At 43.6% G+C, this 22,423-nt stretch overlaps 1 protein-coding gene across 9 annotated transcripts in view; it reads right to left on the bottom strand.

The window, feature by feature from the left end:
- Positions 1-22,423, bottom strand: part of GTF2I (general transcription factor IIi) — a 91,104-nt gene that overhangs the window by 68,407 nt on the left and 274 nt on the right. For all 9 annotated transcript variants that reach the window (XM_027861975.1, XM_027861977.1, XM_027861976.1 and 6 more), the window contains exon 2: positions 651-754. In XM_027861975.1, the coding sequence (XP_027717776.1) occupies positions 651-749 (99 nt within the window). In that variant the 5' untranslated portion in view covers positions 750-754. The remainder of the gene's footprint in view (positions 1-650; positions 755-22,423) is intronic.

Raw genomic sequence — 22,423 nt, 5'->3', positions numbered from 1 at the left:
GATTAAACCTGATCCTTTTTTATTCTGAATCAACTATGATTTGAGTCTGTAAGACATCACAGTCAGACTGCATACTACCCTAGCATAATGTGCATGATATAGAAGGCAGGGAAGAAACATAATGTTTCATCAACTTGTTAAAAACTACAATTACACAATGTGATTGAGTAGTGGGTTATTTTTTTAAATGGTCCTGAGAAATAATGCAGAAATTTAACTATTAACAACACATAATTTAATCATGTTAAAAGAGATAATTTCAAATAAATGAAGAAAAAATGGACAGATGAGAAATACCACCATGCCATGCTATACAAATTCACTGATTCTATGACAATTTTAAATACAAATTCAAAGTTAGTATAATGGAAAACTTTCTCAATCACGGCAATAACAAAATGAATACTAAATTCTAAAAAGTAAATGAATGTACATTAAAAAAAAAACAAAACTCTCATTTGTTACCAAGATCACTGCACCCTTTGGAAAAAGATAGAATTACAATGATCCAGCAATGAAACTCAAGTGGGCTATTAAGCAGTTGCACTACTGGATTTCACAAAAATCTAATCTAATCCATGACCTAAGTGTCATGGGAGATGATCACCTCAACACACTTACACAGGTAACTAACATTAGTTCCATCTTACCATTGACTCAAGGGCAGACATGAGGAATGTGACCACCATTCTGCTCTCTGAAGACTCCTCGTCATCAACTGACACCGTAGACATTGTAACTTGTGCCATGATTCCTGAAATGGAAACAAAAACAGGGAACTGAATAAGAAAGTTTCACTATAATGGAGGAGGTAGGCTCACTCTTAGAAACCATTCTAACACCATCATTTCACACATGAGGAAACGGGCCCGGAGAAAAGATATCACTCGCCCCAAGTTCACACAGGGAAACTGTCACAACCCAGGGAACCAGAGGGAACTCTCTGAACATACAACACTGCCTCTCAGTCTCAATTCAGGAAGCAGTAACAATGTCCCAAGACCTGTTTTACTTTCCTTTTAAGGGAGGACAACCCATTCCTTGTTCCCTACTGAAGGCTCAGTCATAATTTAGGGGGCACCCTGTTCCACATTCCGGACTCAAAAGAAGCAACAAATTCTCCTTTCTCCCAATCCACCCATGAACCAAAAATGGAAAAATTGTCACCAAGCTTACAGCTTTCACTGGTACTACTAGGGCAATTTTAAGTAAGATTACAAATACACGAACGTTTGAGGTTACTGTAACAGGCGTCAGGGAAAATTTAACAAACAATAAGCAACTCAGATGGCTCTTAAGCCCAGTATTGCCATTCTGCAAACCAAACTTTCATGAATTTATCCAACTTCTAAATGGGCTGAGAGTTGGAAAGGCCCTTGAAGGTTCTCTATCTCTAGTCCAACTCTCTGATTTTACATATGAGGAATCTGAGGACTAGAGAGGGGAAATGATTTGGTTGGTTCCAACTTTTTCTCCCGATCAACAAATAATGAAATAGTCATATGAGACTTAAAACTTATACATTAAAATCTGTATAATTTTGTCATATATAAAACCATAAATAACATTATATATAGTAGAACAACCTTAAGAAGCATTCTGTTTCACAAAGCAGGATTCTACTATAATAGCACAGATGAAATCCATTGATTGAGCATTTATTAAGTGCTTAATATGTACCCGGCACTGCGCTAAGCACATTATAAATATGATCTCATTTGATTCTCACAACAACCCTGTAAGGTAGGTGCTATTATTATCCCTATTTTACAGTTGAGGAAACTGAGGCAAAAAGCTTTTTAAGTGGCTTGCCCAAGGCCATACAGTTATTCCATGTGTAAGACTAAATTTGAACTCAGGTCTTCCTGACTCTAGTCTAGGCCAACAGTTCTAAACGCTGTGCCAGCTGGGGGAGAGCAGAGGGAACTCTCAGGGAATGCCTTCTATCTTTTCAGTGAAGTATGAAAAGGTGTTCTTAGGGATGCTATGAGAGACTTAAGAAGAGCTGCTCTGGTAGGTCAGTGAAGGTGACCTGATTGCCTAAGGGGTGCAGAAAGGAAAGGGAGGAGAATGTAACCAGAAAGAAGGGGGGGGAGAGCACGCAAAGATCATAGTGAAGATGAAAAGTAGGGCATAGAACAGGATGGAACAGTAAAAGCTTACCAACAAATAAAGAAACTGTGGAGTTTGTGAACATGGAAGTGGAACACTTGGGGGGTACAACAAGATCAAGGAAGTGGCCCGATTTTTAAAGTAGGTAAGTGTCATCAAGTAAATTTGACTTGATTGGAAACCCTTTTGAAACAGCCAGACTACTAGGAAAGCTGTTCATGCTCTTTCCCTCCTCCACCCACCTCCTAGCAGGGGAAGGCCCAGGTCCTCTTCTCTGCTCCCCAACGCCTTCCATTCACTCCCAAATTCCTGCTCAGTCCACTTTTTGCATCTACTTCCTTCGCTCCACACACAGGGCCCTCACCCTAACTCAGGCCCTCCCTGCCCGACACGGTCTACCCACTTCCAACTGCATTCCCCCCATCTACTTTTCACACAGTTGCCAACCTGATACTCCTAAAGCATGCCTGACCACGTAACTCACACATCCTACAATGCTGCAGAGCCCCCTTCTCGGCATTTCCCTTCTCCCATGCCTTTGCACTGGCCATGCCTCAAGCCTGGAACACCCTCCCTTCTTCCCTACTTCTGCCTCTGAATGACAATCACCCAGAGGCCCCTTACCTTCCTCCTTCAGAACTACTCCAGTGCCACAGACTGCCTCCTACAAATTACTGTGTATTTACTTCTTACATTGACATGTTTCTCCTAATAGAATATAATCCCTGAGTGAAGGAATGCTTTCTTGTGTTCACTTTGAATACACAGTGCCTGGGACACATAAACACTTGCCCAGTGATGCAGTTAATTCAAATAAGGGCCACCAGGTGGCGTAGTGGATAGAGTGCCAGACCTGGAGACAGCAAAACTCTTCCTCCTGGGTTCAAATTTGGCCTCAAACACTTCCTAGCTGAGTGACCCTGGGCAAATCACTTCACCCTGTTTGCCTCAGTTTCCTCACCTGTCAAATGAGCTAGAGAAGGAAATGGTAAACCACTCCAGTATCTTTACTGAGAAAACCCCAAAAGGGGTCACAAAGAGTTGGACATGACTGAAAAAATGACTCAACAGCAAACAAAATTCAAATGGACTCAAATTTTAATTTTTATTCACCAAAAATATTCCTAATAATGACATTAGCTCTTATTATTTTTCACAAAACTAGTCTCATTTTAACTCCAACATCTCAATAATAAAGAAGCAAATACGTCCCTACTTGACAACTGTAAATGATTTTTGCCTTGGTTAAAAAAAGCAAGAATGTAAGCCACTTGAGGTCAGGGAGTCCCTTTTTTGTTGGTTCTTTGTATTTGTATCCCCAGTGCTTAGCACGATGCCTGTGCTAAGTAAGCAAGTTATCTAATAAATGCTTTAACCAATCAAAAAATAAAAAAGCATTTAAAATAAAAAACAGCCAACCGAGGCAGAGGAAAATCCCAAGTCTTCCAACTATCTGTCTCACATTTTCTTTCCACTCCCTCAAGTCTTTTCTTGGGGAGCAATTTACAACATGATTTAAACCAAAAAGTATCTGAGGCACAAAGGTTAGGAAATAATATGCAGTTGTAATTTTAAGAGAGAGTTGATCCCACCTCCATTAATCTCTTTCCAATTTGTCCCATCCTCTCCTTTCCCAAGATCCTCATTACCACTCATCTGGACTATGTATGACCAGCAACTTCCCTGCTTTCCGGCATGTCCCATTCCAATCCAACCTCTGTGCTGCTGGCAAAGTAAGGTTCCCAAAACATTCTTATGACAAAGGCACTATTTTATCATCTCACATAATCTGAAGCTATGACCTTAAGTTTTATTTCATGACTTTTTTTGTTTTCATGGCTTTAAATGGCAGGAGTTCTACCTACTCAGGCCAAGTCTGACACTGCTTGTCCAGTTCAAGTAAAATACACCCATGGTTAAGTAGAATCCAATGCAGGAAACAAGTTTCTGAGAAAGGCAAGTTGGGGGAATCCCCCAAGGACTGAAGAAAATCTTGTGGCCTGAGGAAAGTTTCATTTTTTCCAGGGGAATTTTGGGGGGTGGGGAGAGACAGGGTAAGGGAAGAAATGAACCTCAGAAGAAAGGCTATGAAGGCCACTCAAGTCCCCTGTGCACTCTAACCAAAACACCCAATTTCAGATTGGGAAATTTTCTTATAGGCACATATAACTTTCTAATGAAATGCTATTCGAAAATAAAATTTACTCCACTGGAATGAACCTAATCCCATAAACACCACCTTTTAACCTCCAAGGAGACTACAAAAGGAACTGAACCTCTTTCCTTCTCTACGTGGGTTTTTGTTATTTTGGTGACAGTCAAATCAAAAGCTTTTGTCACAACCGTACACTTAGGACAGTATAACTCATGAGATGACTCACAACAGCACATCCACATCCATCTTGGATATTTTCATCAAATTCACAACCTGTTATTATACTTTCTGATTATTTTCCTGTAACATATGCACTTCTCAAACCTGAATCGTGTGTATGCCATTTTTTCATCTCTCTTCAGTTTGACTTAGAACCCTATAATGTTTAAGTTGGAAGGAATCCTGCAGGTTCTTTAGTCTGGGGATCAGCCACCTTTCAAGGAATAAGAACCACAGCAGAGTCTGATGGCGGCTGCTGACTGGTACATCCATTAGGAATGACAGCCGGGCGACCTACAGCAGCCATGCGGAGGACCTCACCGCAACCTCACCTGGACTAGCTCATGCACACTAAAAGAATACAATACAGTCTAAATTATAATTATTTATAATTACTTACATTTCAATGATTACTTATTTCATATGAAAATAAATCTCACTCAAGTATGTTACACTGAATATTTCTAAATAAAATATGAAATGAAGAAACAGAAGTATTTCTACTTCTATTAATTTGACTTCAGTGCTTGCATGGCCTTGGAAGATGCTCAAAGTAAACATGTCAAGACTAATAGCTGGCTTCTCAAAGTCACACTTTGTATTAGAAAACTGTTCTTCACAGCAGTAAGACTACAGCAAAAATTAAGTCGGAATCTGCTTATTTTTCGACTGACCATGGATTTCTAGTAAACGATCTTTTTTTTTTTTTTTGAACCACTATGAAGGTGTTTCTCTTTAACAGCGTGAATGTTTCCCCTCACTTACAATTTCCCAAAGTGGAGCCAGGCCAGCTGCCCTTATGTGGTTTCATCCAATTGGCCAGAGGATGCTTTTGGCTGCACTCTGCCTCTCCTCCCCTGAATTTTTGCAGGGCTTCTCAGTCTGATATTTCATACCCCCACACTGCTGGCACAAAATGTCATTCTATAATTTCTTATTTTATTGTTCATTTCCCCATATAAACGAGACCCAGTAGGAGTCCGGCCAAACTTGATATCAGTGCATAAGATTCAACTCGTTTGATACGAAACTTGGGGAATTCATTGTTTTTCCTTTCCTGTTGTCATTTCCACCCTTGAAAATATTTCGCAACATTGTTGTGGCATCAGATTGTATAGAACAAACAATAGGCCAAAACAAAAAAATATCAACAGCGCTAAAACTTCAACCCAACAAGCAAAGGCCAGCTGAGGATCAGGAGGAGGGCCCCTGCGCTACCTCCAGGCGGGCAAAGGGGAAGCCAGTGTATGGAGGCCGCCAGAATAGGAACAAGCCTGTGCAGTCTATAAAAGCAGAAAGAGGTGGTCCAGGCTTCCTAAACTAGACCTATGCTGCCATATGGATGCACTGAGTAACGGAAGGAGGACCAGGGAAATCCTTCCGTGGCTGCATCTCTGTTCCCCACTGTTTTGGGGGGCCCTAGGGAGTCTCCTCCATACTGCCAGGACCCTGAGAACGCTTTCTGTCCTTGACAATGCCATCTAAGCACTTCAGTAGGCACACCTTCAGGGTGTGCCTGGTCCCAGGGCTCTGGCGGTTAGAAGCTAGGGGACCGTGTGAGTAGGCAGCAAAAGGCCCACGACTCAGTTCATCCAAGAAATACGGTCCTGGGGCAGTTGGGTGGCGCAGTGGATAGAGCACTGGCCCTAGATTCAGGAGGACCTGATTCATAACACTTACTAGCTGTGTGACCCTGGACAAGTCACTTTTAACCCCACTGCCTAGCCAAAAAGAAAAGAAAGAAAGAAACAGAGTCCTGGAAAACTAACCTGGTTTGCCAAGACCCTTGAGCCTTATACAAAACTATCACTTCTTCACTAGTAGAAAACATTACCAGACACATTTGAAGAAATGTTGACAACAGTCTTAAAAACAGCTGGCAATAGATATTAATGGTCTCTCAGTTAAGAAATTAAAGGTTTCCAGAGGGTAGTGTTCACACTGCACATAACATGGAAGTGATTGCCCCAAACTAAAGTAAATCAACACACAAGGCACATCCATTTGCTTATTTTTGCTGAAAATACTCATCTCCTAATCCAGTCCAATCCTCTTATTTTCGACACAGGAGAGAGCTTCTGTGGTTTGCCAAGAGTCGTACAATGAACATTAGAGATAGGACTACAATTTAGATTCCCAACTGCTACCTGCCTCTTTGAGAGGCAACACCAATAATGACCAGAAAGCCCACCTCTAGGGTCCCTCCTAGCTCCTGAGCCATGAGCTGAGTCAAATAGACCTGGGCTTGAGTCCTGCCTCTGACACATACTGGCCAGATAAGCTTGAGCAGGTCACAATGTTCACAATGTCCAATAAGCCAGGCTGCCTCTCTTGACTTTTTTTTATTAACTAGTTGATGGGAGAAAAAAAGTAATCTATCAAATCAATCTTTGCACAATTACACTGCACAGTGGCTGTGGTGGCAGATGTTGGTCAATCTTAATGAAAAAGAAAACTATCCATCACTCCTGATACATCCTTTAGTCCTAATTTGTGAAATCCTGGTCAGAAGAATTTACTTTACCCCAAAAGTAAGTTCTGAAACTTTAGTGAATTATCCTCACATCAACCATGACTAAAATAGCACATTCTATTTTAAAAAGAGGTTCAGTTATTAAAAAAAAAAAAAAAGAATGAGTTTTAAAAGCACATTTGTCTTAATGAATATATCACTTACGTTGGAAAGCAGCAGTGGCAGGCACTGAAAAGCACACAAGCCCCCTTCTGTAACATTAGGAAGATCTTCACAACAGCTGAATTTAAAAGACAACAAATTCAGTAAAACCTGGGGCTATTCACCTCTAGAAAAATAGAAATGCCCCTTCTGGCCAATGGGCAGTCAATGCACTGAACAATCTTTTGCAGTCTCATTCAAAGGCCCCAAAGTCAGGCAGCTCAGGCCACACAAGAGTTCTGCAGACTGGGGGGCTTCCAGTTTTCTCAATTAGCGGGAGTTTTGAACATGCATCAAAACCTGGACTGGTTTTCAGGGAAAGCTTTTCTGCAAATCAGAAACTTTAAATTTCTTTCATGTAATGAACTCAGCCTTCCCTTTTCTAAGAAAAAATTAATGATATTAAATCCAGATGTAGGACTGATAAATCCTGTTTATCTCAAATCAACAATATTAAACTCCTACTTATGTAGTATGTTCAGGCTTTAAACGATGGTTAGGATTGCAAATAGGGAGACACCCTTTCCAGGCTGGATGTGGTGCAGTTTGGCTCCTAGAATAATGTAGGCTTTAGTGTTAGAGGATGTAGGCTCTGCAACTCTCTCCCTTGTGTGATCTTGGGCCCAGTTTCCTTCCCACTCCTGGGCCTCAGTTTCCTCCTATGTAAAATGATGGAGTTGGACCAGATGGCTTGCCAAGGCCCTTCCAGACCTAAATTTGTGATAAGGGGAATAGGTTAGAAGTAAATAGAGGTGGACTGTATAAGTTCTGGGGGCCCAGGACAAGTCAACTGCATTCTGGTCCTTGGGCAATGGGGAACCTGGAAGGATCCTGAACAGAAATTCCTTATCAGCTCTAAAAGCCTAGAGCCCCACTAGAAGTTAACAGGGCCCTTATATGTGGGCCAGCCATAACCATCTAACCCACACAAAGATGGTCAATGAGGCTCAGGGTGTCCCTCAAGGCTGCACTTGAGGGCCTTTTGTCTCGGCAGCTCCTTCGAGCTCAATCATCATTGAGATGCCCGGATCTGGATGGCCAGCACAAGGCTCTGGCACCGTACCAGCCTACAGATCTAACTGCCCACTGGATGCCCACTGGCACCTCCAACTGAACATAATCAAACCACTCCCTCCCCTCCACACCCAGTCAGTACCTCTAAGAACATGGACAGCCTCCTGCTTGGTCTCCCTGCCTCCAGGCTCTTCCTAATCCAGTCTATCCTCTGCACACTTGCCAAAGTCATCTCCCTAAATCACAGGTGGAATACTGTGTCCCTTCCCCTGCTGGAACCTTCAGTGGCTCCCTCCTAATTAGGGGATCAGCATGTGCATTACAAGCTCCTCTAACTTGGCATCTAAAAGCCTTTTCACAAATGTGGTTTGTTTAAAAACTATGTCTGTTATAAGGAAAGGCTTTTATGGCCAGGGGAAGGGGAAGTTATGGGGACACTAGAGGACAGTGAGAGGGATGCAAGGAAAAAATGTCAATGAAATCTTATTTTTTAAAGTGGCATTAATGGAAGCATGCTGTTTCGTAGACAAGCCTCTTTCTCTAGTATGCATTCCAGGCCAAACCAGTCGTCTTACAATTCTATCTCTTGCCTTCACACCTCCTGTCCAAGCCACCCAGCCCCTAGGCCTGGAAGGCTCCTTCCTCCCAATCTGCCTCCTCCATAAGGGATATCAAACCCCGGGGACCTGGTACTGTCTGGAGGACTGGCACCTCTGTCCTCCATGATGCTTTCCCTCACCACCCAGCTGCTGGTGCCTGCATTCTGCATATTCTTTAAAGTGTACACGTTGCGTTCCCAACAGAACCTAAGCTCTTTGAAGGCAACAACTGTTCCACATTGGTCTTTGTCTTCCCAGCGTCTAACACAGTGTCTCACAAGCTTCACGGCCATACCTAGTGTCCCCTTTCTATAAGGCTAACTCCCCACGAATGACGATGTTTACTCTTCCTCGCCATGTCTCCCCTCACCTCCAACTTTTTACATGTTCCTTACACGCCTCACAGGGAGGCTATGCCAACAAAATCACTCTTCCTGGGACCTTTCACCTCAGGACCCTAGATTATAAACTCTTGGAGGCAATTTATGTTCAATTACTTGGGCACCCCTCTCCCCCTAGTCTGGATGAAATTCCATGGTGCCACAGAGGTGTCCCCAAGTCTGCAAAGGCTGGGCCTCCCTAGACCAAGCTCAGCTCAGCTGGCTGAAAGGAGCCCTGTGGGTGTCTTTATCATCATCAGAAAGCTGCCCACAGCAACTCAGGAAAACAACTTCCTGAGGAAGATGGGGTGGGTGGAGATGGGAGTGCCTTCGTAAGAGGCTCATCCAAAGGCAAAGAATTACATTGTCCTGCCATTAAAGCAGATCACTTCTTCAGCCCCTCGCACAATGTTTTATGTGACAGCCATTCACATACTTGCTCAACTAAATAATTTTAACATGAAAAATATTCTAAAATAAAATGCTTTCCCCTAATGAGTTATCATCATCACAAAGATTAATGGTCATTGCCTGGCTAATCCTGAAATTAATGGGGCAGCTGAGTGGCAGAGTGGCTAGAGTACCAGGCCTGGAGCCAGGAAGACTCATCCTCCTGAGCTCACATCTGGCCTCAGACACTTCCTAGCTGTGTGACCCTGGGCAAGTCATTTAACTCTCTCTGCCTCCGTTTCCTCATCTGTCAAATGAACTGGAGAAGGAAATGGCAAACCTTTCCAGTATCTTTGCCAAGAAAACCCCAAATGGGGTCACGAAGAGTCAGATACGACTGAAAAACAACTCAACAAAAAATCCTGAAATGCTAAGTTTAATTTCAAAATGTCACAAATAATTCTACAATTATATGGTACAGATGAGGTTGTGAAGTCAAAGAAACTGAGTGAAATTTGACTGGTGTAACCTCAATCAACCTACATAACATCTTTTTGCCTCAGTCTCCTCGTCTAAAATCTACAGTAGCGTGATTCTATCAGAGCCCTTCCTCTGCACCAGTTACTATATGCTAAAGGCTAGAGAGACAGAATCCAAAACCAAACAGTCCTTGCCCCCCAGTGTTTCTCCTCCCCTGGGGATCCAACCTGGACACAGAGAAGGATCTACAGAATGTTTTAAGAAGGAAGAACACAAGTGGCTGGAGCAGCAGGAAGGGTTATACATTAAAGGCATGGCCAAACAGCCTTGAACAAGGTCAGTGATTCTAAGAAGCAGAAATAAGGCAGCATGGAAGGGGGCGGGGGTGTCTCTGCGCGGTGGACAGACAGGTGACCAGCTTGAGTTTAGGAAATAGCAGCCGGGAGAACTGAGCTCATTTGGCTGGAACATCAAGTGCAAGAAAGGAAGTAACATGTACAAATCTACAAAGGCCAGAAGACCCCAGATCGTGGAAGGTTCTGAACAGCATCGAAAACTCATCTGTTTCCTTTAAGGGCTCTGTGGTCAGACAGGCAGCCAGTGATGCCCTGGCTATCTACAAGTCTTAAAAATATTCAAGAGGCAGATGAAGTATGGAGCAGAGCCTCGAAGCAGGGAGACCAACCACAGTTCACATCCCAAAGGGGAAGCTGAGAGATGATGTGCAGGAAGAATTCACAAGTCTTGGTAAAATCTTCATTCTAGAAAGACACTCTTCCTCCTGGTAGCAAGATGGGAGACGTGTGTGGAATTATGCATATTTTGTTTTGTTGGTCATTTTGCTTGTTTTTCTTTGTTACAAGAAAGTGCTCAATAATTGGGGGGGGGGGGTGGAACGAAGAAGGTTTTTTTTTGTTTTATTAATGTCACCAATAAAGCTTCCCCACAAAAATCACTAAGACTTGGAAACTGATTCGAATATAATGGGGGGGAGGATGGAAAGCTGGTGGCTCCTTCAACAAAGTTAGGGCTATGGGAAAAGGATGGATTTTGGGGAAAACAATGAGTTCCATTTTTTACACATCAAGCTTGAGATGTTCATCAGATATTCTACTAGAGCTATCAAGATGGCACTGTTGGACTAGACTTCAGGAAATCTATACACTAATCTACAGATTCAGGAGTCATCTAGAGAAAACAATGAAACCCCTGGGATCAGATGAGATCATCCAGAGAGTGCAGAAAAAGAAAAGAAAGGGTCCCATAAATCATGTGAGGCAAGCAAGGAAGTCAAAGCAAACTGGATAAAAAAAGATATTCTTTCTTCTAATATTTCAGACAAGACTAGATTGTTTTTCAATCAAGGGGGATTTATTCCAAGAATGAGGAGAAGTGGGAATGTCACGATGAGCAACAGCACCATTCTCCTGACTATGGTTTGTTAAAGCCTATTTATTTATAATCATAGAGCCGCCATTTCACACAGACGCAACCTGCCTCCCCTCATGATTCATGTCATACATTTAGAAGACATTTGGGTTAGTGTTAGATACACAGTCCTGGGGGGGGCAACAGAGTCCTTTAGAATGGCCCTCACTAGTCCCAGATCCATTAGTACTTCTGGATGGTACCTAAGGCTACAGTCATCAGTAGGATGAGTGTCTCAAGACTTCAAGGGCATTTTTTTTTTTTTAAATCTTCTAGTATTTAGAGTTTCCTGATATTGAAAATTTCTATTTCTTTTCTGCAGTGAGAATACGTAAGTTAATGAAGATTGATAATGGCGATCTAGATGCCAAATTCCAATACAAATCCCAGTGGCCTAGCACAAAAAGTGTTTGCCACACAAAAAGAATTCCTACTTCTCAGAAGAGAGGATTGACTAGCACATTTCCAAAATATCCTGAAGACTTTTGAATATAAAAGTACAACCCTTAGCATCCCTATGAAGCATGACTTCAAAGTGCTATCATTGCTCCTAAGCCCGCTCACAAAGCAGCTCTCACCAAACACGCGAGGGGTCTGTAACCGTCAGCAAAACAAATCTAACGACTACCTAAAAATTCAGCTGGGCGCTTACCCACACACCCCACAAAGATGTGTGCTGTGTACAAAACAGGCCATAAACAAAACTAAACACGTACAAGAACACTAGTCTTCTCTCCGTGATTTCCTAATTTTGAATACACAAAAACACACCGTTTAAAACATATTTAGGCTAAGCTGGCCTCTCCCCGTTCCCAACTAAACACCTCTTCTCCCCTCTTTGCACCTTTGCACTAGCTGTCCCCCATAGCAAGTGGTTCATTTCCTCTTCAGCTCTACCTCTCACAAGTAAGCCTTCTCTTGCTCCAAGACTCATCAAGTGCCAAAGGCATTCCCTGATCCCATACCCCTCCTTACCGCCCCTGTTTAATGCTCTCTCTGCCTTCCCAAATTAAGTTGCTTTACAATTTATGTTTACTTGTTTTTGTATTAACATAGCAGAATATAAATTATCTGAAGTAAGCCTAGAATCTATAGCAAGGCCTTTTGCACATAATGGGCACCTAATATTTGCCGAATTAAGTGTATGACTGTGGTATTCAATCAAGGAAGGCTTCTCAGCAGCACCCACAGTTGCCGGGGCTTAATCCTCAAAGGAAGTGAGGAAGCAGGCAGGGAGATGGGGCAGAGAGGGAGTCCTGTGGTTCTGTGACTAGCCAGGAGTTCAGTCAGACTGAACAGAGAACAAGCACATGAAGAATCAGCTGAAAGAAAAAAGGCTATGCAAAAACAGGCTGGAGCCAGGCAAGGCTGGCCCTTCCAAAAAGCGGGTGTTCCACTCCAGCACCAGTCCTGGAAGCCCTCAGGGATGCCGTCCACAGTACACTGTCCAAAATCTCCTTCCCAGACTCCATGGGGCAGGTAAGCAGGCAGAGATTTAGAACTAAGGCCCAGCAAAAAAAGAAAAAGGGCCAAAGCAAATCCACCAGGAGCCTTTGGAGGCCCAGCTCTTCCTCAAGCTTGCTACCTTGTCTATTAACTTTGGGGCTTTGAGGTTTGCTCCGGTTTCAGTCAGAGAGGAGTGCTTTGTTTTCAAAGAAGAGGGCTGAGGACGGTAGGGATCAAGGTTTCTCTGCATCCCCCTCCCCTAAAAAGCAAAGGGACTCACCACCAGGCTCAGGCCTCCTCTTCTCCACCCACCTGCTGGCTGAAGCAGGATTCAAACCTTAAAGGGGTGAAGGAGATCCAGGGGGCAGGGGACAGCAATGACCCTGGCTAGGAATGAGTCACAGAAAATGTGCTACAAACAGGAGGAGACCCACAAAAAGTCCTAATGGCTAAACTTGAACACCTTTACCCTAGATTTTCAAAGTGTTAAGAAGGCTAAAAACAGAATTAAGAGAAACTCAGAGACAACATGTAAAAAATGGGAATTACTTTATTATTCAAATTAATAAAAATTTATTAAGCACCTGTAGTATACAGAATACAACGCTATATCCAGGGGAGCTGTGTCACAATTTCTGCCCCCCAGGACTCCAGGAGGGTGATGGCACACAAATAACTAATACAAAATACATTAACTGCATTACAGGGGCATAATCAAGTTGTCACATAAGAAAAAGAAAAAATTACCCCAAAATTCAAACTTTTTTAAAAACTACTTTTCAGTTAACAATCATTTTTATTTCTTCACCTCACCAATGAAAGAAAAAAAAGGAAAAAAAAAACCCTTGTAACAAATCTTAGTAATCAAGCAAAACTAATGCCATTACTGGCCTCTCTCATTCTGTGTCTTTAGTCCATCATCTCCTTGTTGAAGGGGTGAACAGCCTTCTGCCTCATGGGCCCTCTGACATGATGACTGATCATTCACAAGTCTTTCAAAATTGTTCATTTTTGCAATGTTTCAACAAACCTTTGCTAAGTCAGTCTATTGGCTGCAACATGACCAGGGTACAAAAATGAACAAACTAAAGTCCAGGCTCCTCACATCTACCCACAAATAACCCAGGATGGTTTGGGAGAAGGACAAAGGAGAATCCTGGGAGATTTGAGGAGGTGGAGATCAATGGTTCATAAGAGCTGGTCGGCTTTAAAGATCTTAGATGTCCCAATTAAGCCAGTTTCTCCCTAAATTGTCTCACTATACAGAGCAGAAAATTGAAGCTGGGGTAAGTGATCTGCCCAAGGTCACACAGACAATAACTCACATTTCTACGGGCTTTAAGGTTGGGAAAGCCTAGATCTTAGATGAGTTGGCAGAGACCTGGATTTCAATCTCACCTCTTACTAGGTGACGTGATCATGGTCATGAGCAAGTCACTTCCCCTCTCTCTGAGTCTGTTTGCTCATCCATGAAATGAGGATTATACCTCTGACAAAGGGATGTTCCAAGGATCACCCTGTGCTACCTGCCTTCTGACCTCCTTTACTCTATTAGACTGTGATAGTATTACAAAGCAACAACTGAAGGCACCTCCGAGGTCATCAAATTCTTTCCCCTCCCCTCACAAATGAGAAAAGCGAAACCCAGGAAAGTCATGTGTCTGCCCAAGGTCACAATGAATGGAAACTTCAAAGGCAAGACTCGAACCCAAGTCCTGATCCGATACTCCTTACACCGTAGCACCGCCACCACCTCCTCCCTGCCAATGCTGGCATTCACCTTCCAGCACATCCGGCAGTCAATAAAACAGAAAAGCTTTTACTTCTAGAGGAAGACTGCAGAAATCAGGAGTCAAAGCTGTTACACAAACTATAAACAGAAATGAATAACAGTTTCATTCAAATTTGTTCCGACAGTTCAACTATCTCCTGAGTGAACTAAATTGTGCTTATGTTTCTCTCAGCTAGAACTGCCATCCTGTAAATATTCCACAGTAGGATGCCAAGTCTGATAGTGGATGTGAAACAAAAGACACAGATTTCAGCAGATAACTGCAATAAGGGCAGACGGCTTTCTTTTTAAAGTTAGGTTACTACTCAAATCTCTTCCACTTATTCACTTCTTTCCCTAATTTTACAAAGTATTTAAAATTTTAAGAGTATTGAAGTATAATTTTATAAATTATATGTTGTGATAATACTGAGGAAGACAAATTAAAATCATTTATCTGAGAATCACAATTTCGACCAAGGTAGATAAAAATCAATGATTTTAAGGGGCCAAGTTTATAAATAGGTCTTAGTAGGACATTAACTCATTTTCTAAACATGATCAAGTTAATACTTAACTGTTAAAGAAGAGCAGGCTATAATATGAGCACGCAACAAACACTCCTCCTGAATAAAAACAAACTCTGGAAATAAAGGTGAACAACACAAGAAATTCATGCTAATGAAGAAAGTTCGCCTCAGCCGAATGCCTGAACACTTGCATTGGCTCCTATGCCACTGAAGCAGCATTTTGAGAGACCCAGGGCAGAGAGAAGCAGCGATGGGCTCACAGGCACAAGCTGAGATCCTCTGGGTTCTTACACTTAACCAGTTTTGCCAGCCTGAGCAAATCACTTCCTGGCTGAGATTTAGTTTCTTCTTCTATACAATGGGCATAATAATACACTAACCGTGAACATGCTGCTATTTTGCAGATGATTCACTTGTTACTTTATAGCCTTATCAGAACACCGAATGACAATTTGGTTACTTTATTTATCCAAAGTCAATGAAGCAGGGACTTGGTGAAAACACCAAGAACACAAAGCCCATATTCTGCCTGTTGTCACTAAGTCCCTGCTTCAATTATTTTGGATAGACAGAATTAAGATCCCAAAACAAAATAATAAATAAATCACAGCTTTAAAATGAACTGTTTACATCTTCTGAAATTCAGTAATGCCTTGGACAAAGTTTAGACTTGGTGTTCTGAGTGGAATGAACATTGGATTCAAAGTCAGAAGACTGAAGGTTTCTCTACTTTAGTCAGGCAACCATGTCACTTAACCCATCTGTACATGTGCCCACCCTCAGGTGTAACAGTGATGCCTCTCTGCCATCCCTGCCCTTACCTGCTTGGTGAGGACCAACAAGGTGCTTTGTAACAGTAAATCACTATGTGAATATAAACTGTTATTACTAAAGCACCTGTTAAGCACACCATGGGATATTTGCTATTATTAAATACTGACTTGCCTATTACACGAAAATCAAGCTTTTATCCATCTCTGAAACATCAATGTGTAGATTCTATAAAATAAGACTACATCATGCTAATGGAAAAATTAACTACATCCACTTTCCTTAGTGATTTAAACACAGTCTAAACAGATTTTAACTGAATTCATACAAATTGTGATACAGTAAAATAAAAGACTGACTTTATATTTATTTTTCAAGAAAAATAAGCACAGCAGAGAACAAAAGAAAACTCAGAAGGAAACACAGAAAAGCAGGGTAGTTTTGAAAATGATGCAGAGTATTTATTATGCAGTTTTTCAAAATAAGTAAACATTTCAAAATGAGATTATTGGTTTCACACTGAATCCTCTTTCTGTGTTGTGCTGTGTACATGGAAACGTCGTCTTTTCGAATTTAAGTTTAAAGAAAGAAAAATCAACTTGCTCCAAAAAGCGGAAAGGCTGCTCCCAAGCTGACATAAGGTGGGGGTCTCCATTCCTTAGCTATGCTAAAAATAATTTATGTAGACCAGTGGTTTTGAACTAGTACCAATAGTTCAAAAAGACATGCTCTAAACCACAGACCTCTACGCTGATTTAAATCAATAACCAAGAGTTTACATATGTAAGTTTATGTACAGTACTGTCATTCTAAAAATAAATAAACATCACCCATTTCTATTACTCCTTAATGTTATGAGATACAACTTCCAGAGAACTTCATAGATTCTATTTTACTTTCTGGGTCCATTCTTATAAAATCCTCCCAACTATGTTGGGATCTTCATGAATGCCAGTATCTTCATGTACTAAGAGTATGCCACAATCAGAGCTGTTAAAAGACCCGCAAGTCATGAACTCATGGTGCACAGGATAATCTGCACCACTGCCCCTGGAGGTCACAATTCAGTCCTTTCTTCTCCAAATCCGAGATCATTTATGACTTGGGTGACTTACCTTTGTGGCAGGCAGTGCACAAGCTATGGTATAGAAGGAAGAGAAATACATCTGAAGTCAGGTGATAACCTGGGCTCAAATTCTGGCTCTGCTCTACTTACTACCCTGAATGACCTAAGGTAAGCCACGTTACTTCCCTTACCTCCTCTGTAAAATGGAAGGTGTGAACAAGATGTCTAAGGTCCCTCTCAGCTCTAAATTCTATGATGCTACTCTGTGGGGTATTCTTCAAGGAAGGAGACACACCTTAAGTTGTTTCTCCTGTAGACAAGAGGGATGCTTCGGTTCATTTGAGTTACTTTCTCTCTTACAGGCATTTGACCACTGCACTGGACAAACAGTTGTCAAATGCCTACATTTGGGGTTAGAAGGCAGACCAGGAATGGGGAAGGCCAGAGCCAGCCTAGGAAACAACTGGGAGGGACCAGTAGAGAGTGAGGGGTGTAACATCCTTGGCCTCATTAGCAATGGCTTTTTACTTAACAACATGACCTAAAGAATAAACAGGCTTTCAAAGCCTGGCAAAGCTAACCTCTGTGTTTTCTTCTTCTATTAAATAGGGGTGGCAGAACACTACCCTTTCCGCAAGAATGAAAAGGCTTAAATACAAGGCATTTTTTTAGGCTCCTAAGACTTGAGAGGTTCCTTATCCAGCCCAACCCCCAATGCTGCAGGTGAATAAATTGAGGCTCAGACTTGCAGTGATTCTCACAAGGCCACAAATGCCGTGTGCTCCATGATTTTCCCCTCCACAGCACAAAGCCTTCCAACTTCTGAGGTCGCCAACTGCCCTTTGCACATTCACATAGACCTTACCCAAGTCTCCATGCCCCACCTCAAACCACCCTTTTAAAAGGTGCTCAAATTCTCACCCATCCATCCTCAAGCAAAAAATACCACCCCAGAGAAAGATTCAGCAATCTGAAAGAAATAGGTGGAATAAAGATGTTTCCCCTTACAGAATTTAGGGGTTGCTCCCATTTGCTAATTCACCGTGTAATTGTGAAGAATATACACTAGATACTGGTCATATTCCCTCAACTCCAGTGGGTTTCAAGAGGGTTGCTGTTTTTCAGTCACCCTATCCCCATTTGGGATTTTCTTGGCAAACATACTGGAGTGATTTACCATTTCCTTCTCCAGCTCATTTTTACAGATGAGGAAATCGAGGCAAACAGGATGAAGTGACTCGCCCAGGGTCATACAGCTCATGTGAGGCCAGATTTGAACTCAGGAAGATGAGTCTTCCTGACTCCAGGCCCGATGCTCTAGCTAGCCAATGACTAAATCTCTATCCTCTCCCTCACACCCTGAACTGCACAAAATGGGGTCTGTTTGTTGGCACAAATTCAATAGTTAAGTCTTGGGAACCTGAAGTTCAGTCTCTAGGCCCTGAAGGAAACCAGTTTTTGGTTTGGTCATTTTTTAAACAAGACTGAAATCAAAAAAATTCAGCACTCCTATGCAAAAGGCACTGAGTAGGGACTGCATGAAGACAAAAATGAGAACGGCAGAGAGCAGCTAGGTGGCGTAGTGGATAGAAATCCAGCTGTGGAGTCAGGAGGACTTGAGTTAAAATCTAGACTCAAACACTTGACACTTACTAGCTGTGTGACCCTGGGCAAATCATTTAACCCCAAATGTCTCACCAAAAAACAAAGATAAAATAAAATAAAATAAAAAAATAAACAAAAAAATGACAACTGTCTGTGCTGACAGCTCCTCCTCAGTCTCTCCTAGTGGACATCAGGGCTCCCACTTCTAACAGGAGGCCTGTCCCAGGTTCTGTCCTCCTTCCCCATTCTTGAGGCACTCGCCGCCTTTTCATCAGCTACCCTGGGTTCAATGATTTGTCTCTGCACACAGATCCCCAAACCTAAATTCACCCAGTACTAGTCTTTCTCCTGTGCTCCAATCCTGTACATGAGGTATTTCCAACTCCATGGCCCACATAGGCCAAACTTCCCTGTGCCAATCAAGGAAGGACACCACCAGCCATCCTCCCAGTCACCCAGGTCCAAAACTGCCACCAAGCTTCCCTCTTCACTCTCATCTCTGCCTGTCCAAACAGTTGTCCAGTCCTGTTGATTCAACCCTCAGAACCTTTCTCAAAACTGTCTCTTCCTCTCTAGGCACAGCCACCACCCTAGTTCAGGCTCTCAATATTAACAGCTAAATAGTGCCTTAATATTTGCAAAGCACCTCATGTGTTGCCTTACCTGGACTATTGCAGTAACCTGCTAAGTGGTCTCTGTTCACTACTCAATGGATCCCCTTTCTAACCCATCCTGGAGATGACAGGTCTGACTCGCTTCCCCAGGTGCTTTCCATGACTCTCTCCAGGACAGAATACAAACTCCTCTGTTGGGCCCGGACAACCCTTCCCAATCTGACCTTTCCAGGCTAATGATGTATTAGCCATTCTAGCCCAACTGACCTCCGTGCTCTTCCTGACGATCTCTGCCTGCCTTTGCCCAGGTCACTTGATCCTCCCTGCCCAACTACTCTGTATTCACTTAGGATAACTGATTTAAACTTGGAAGTGACCTCAGAAGCCAATCTGTCCTACCTTGCTCCATTTTGCCAGTGAGGAGACTGAGGCAGGAAGTGACTTGCCTAGGGTCACACAGCTATTAAGTGTCTACCTAGGATTTGAATCAATCCTCTTGAATCATACCACTATGCCAAGTAGACAGTAACCGGGCACATACTTGATATGTGCCACAAGGAGCTTTCACCTGACTAGCAAACAGTTCAATAAAATTGTCTAATATGAGAGAGATTAAACCCCCCATTCCCTGTAGGAGGGGGCACCTGGGAATCAGAGAAGTAGGGGCAAGTGCTTTCCAGGCATGGGGAGCAGACACCAAAAAGGCCTGGAACAAGGAAATAGAATACCTGGTTAAGGGACGTCAAGTAGGTCAATCTGGTTGAAAAGTGGAATGTGTCATGGGTCTAGAACAGCATCTGGCAAAGCTTTAAATGCCCAAATGAGTTTGCATTTTATCCTAAAAGAAATAAGGAACCAACCAACGACGACCGCTGAGCAGAAGAAGCGTGGGTCAGATGTGTGCTGGAAGAAGCTTGGAGGATGCCTTGGCATAATCATATATTTCTACTATCCCTAAAATTGGAATTCATTATAATTAAGGATTGCTGTGTAAATTCATTTGGCATCTCAGAGAACTAGAATTTGAGGAAGAGAAGGTACTGTAATCTTGCCCCTCCTTTTATAGATGAGTAAATGATGATCCTGAAAGGTGAAATCACTTGCCCAAGATCACATAGCAAGCTATGTCAAGAAAATAGGGACACTGAGCCCCAAGCTTTTCCCATCTCATCACACATGTACTTCCAGTGACTGCTGGCAGAAAGAAGTAGGCTTTAAAACACCTATAAAATCCTCTGCACAAGATCTAGGAGAACCTAAGCCAAGAAGGGCACAAGAGGAGGAGGCTGGGAAAGAGTGGGATGATCAGCACCACAGGAGAGAACACACACACAGATGACACAAGGCCCACTCAAGTGCGTCCCAGTCCAGTTCTATTAACTACCTCCTGAAAGAATTCCTGGCATGTTTTATCCATCCCTTTATGCTCTCTCTGTAACAGAGAAAAGTCCCAAACTCCTGAGCTTCTGTCACGTTTTCAGCAATGCCTGGTCAGTAGGCAAGAACAGGCAAGGAGAACCAACGGGGTGAATAAAAGCTAGAGAGAGGAAACAAGGGCGGGACAGGAATTAAAAGACCAGATTGTAGAGACAAAGCCTGGGAAGAAAAAAAGGGGGGGCAGCGGGGAGACAAATGGCAAGGGTGAAAATAGCAACGGCTGAGACAGAACAGGGAACAAGGGAATACGGCAGAAAAGAGGAAAAGGGGCACTTGAGCACTTTTTACTTCTAATTTAGGCGAATACTTAAGTAAGTATTTGCAAAAAAAACCCGTTTTTTGTTTTATTCTCCAAAGCTGCCAACAGGCATTAGAGTGTGTTGTGTTTTTTACAGTTAATCTTGCTAAGTCAAGAACTCGATTTATTTAAAAAAGGCAAAATTTCAATAATCAAATAAAGGGAGGAAATTAAAAATTACCGGAAAGTCTTTAATCTAAAGGCCCATCTATCTATACCAGTTAGCACAGGCTGTGCTATCAATAATTACCAAGTAACAGGAAAAGTAAGTGTTTAATAATTATGTAGTGTTTTGTTTACCATCCCTTCCGTTTATCAATAGCCCGAGGCTATGGAGGAGGCTTCGGAAGACCCTTCCATTTCGTGAAAGCATAAAACCCAAGTTTATCGCATCCGGCCATCGCCCCCACCCACCTCAATCACAACCAACAATTTTCCCGCGAGTGAAATCCATTCAAACTTATCAAAAAGATTAAAGGACTTTTCCTACAGAATGAAAAACCAAACAAATTTTTGCCCTTTAATTACCTCTTCCTACTCTAATCCTTAACTGCGGCCCTTCCTCTTTTATTAAAAGCCTCGGGCCGGGGAGCCCGAGGAAGGCGGCTGAACCCCAGGTCCTTCGGAATCCCAGCCCGATCCCCTCCTCAACCCCCAGGAGACCCCACCCCCTACCCTCCCGGGCTCCGAAGGGTTCCAGCCGGACAGCTTAGACCAGGCCGTCTGTTGGGGGAGGGGGGCCTCGGAAATCTACAAAGGGGGCGGGGATTCACGCCCCTAGACTGACCCCCCCCCCACCTTGCACTGGCTCGGACCCCGGCCTGGGTCTGCCACAGCTTCGGCGTTCCCGAGAGGCCGAGGAGGTACCACGACCTCCCCCTTCACAATTACACGGGGTCCCTCGGCCCAAGGCCTCACCCGACCAGGCCCCGAGCCAAGGGGAGCCGGCCGAGTCGGGAGGTGGCTAGGTTTGATTCCGCATCAGTCACGCACCCCGCCTCGAGGTGCCCAGACTTGGGGTCTCAGGGGTTCCAAACTAGACTGGGGAGAAAGCACCTCGTGGCCCCTCAAGGACCCTCGGCCTCCCGGCTCCGCCTCCGCCCTCGCAGGACCCGCCGAGGACAATGGCCTCAGCAGGCCCCACCTGGCGGGGGGAGGAGGAGCGATAGGGGCGGGGGCGGGGCCACGGCGGGGCGGGGCTGACACCTTCACCTAGCCCAGCGGCGGCGGGGACGACGGTGGCGGCGGAAGCCCCGCCCCCCGGGCCCGGCGGCCAATCCGAGCGCGCCGCCCCCGAGCCTGCGCTTGAGTCCCAGGACAGGGCCCAGCCGGCGCGCGACCCCAGCTCGGCCCCCGCCCGAGCCGAGAGCGCGCGACCCCTGCCTGCCCAGCCAATCAGGGCGGGGTGAGAAGCAAGGACGCCCAACCCCCCCC

Source organism: Vombatus ursinus, unplaced genomic scaffold, assembly GCF_900497805.2.
Source record: "Vombatus ursinus unplaced genomic scaffold, bare-nosed wombat genome assembly UNPS02014768.1, whole genome shotgun sequence".
Classification (NCBI taxonomy): Eukaryota; Metazoa; Chordata; class Mammalia; order Diprotodontia; family Vombatidae; genus Vombatus; species Vombatus ursinus.
This window is presented reverse-complemented; position numbering and strand designations above follow the sequence as displayed.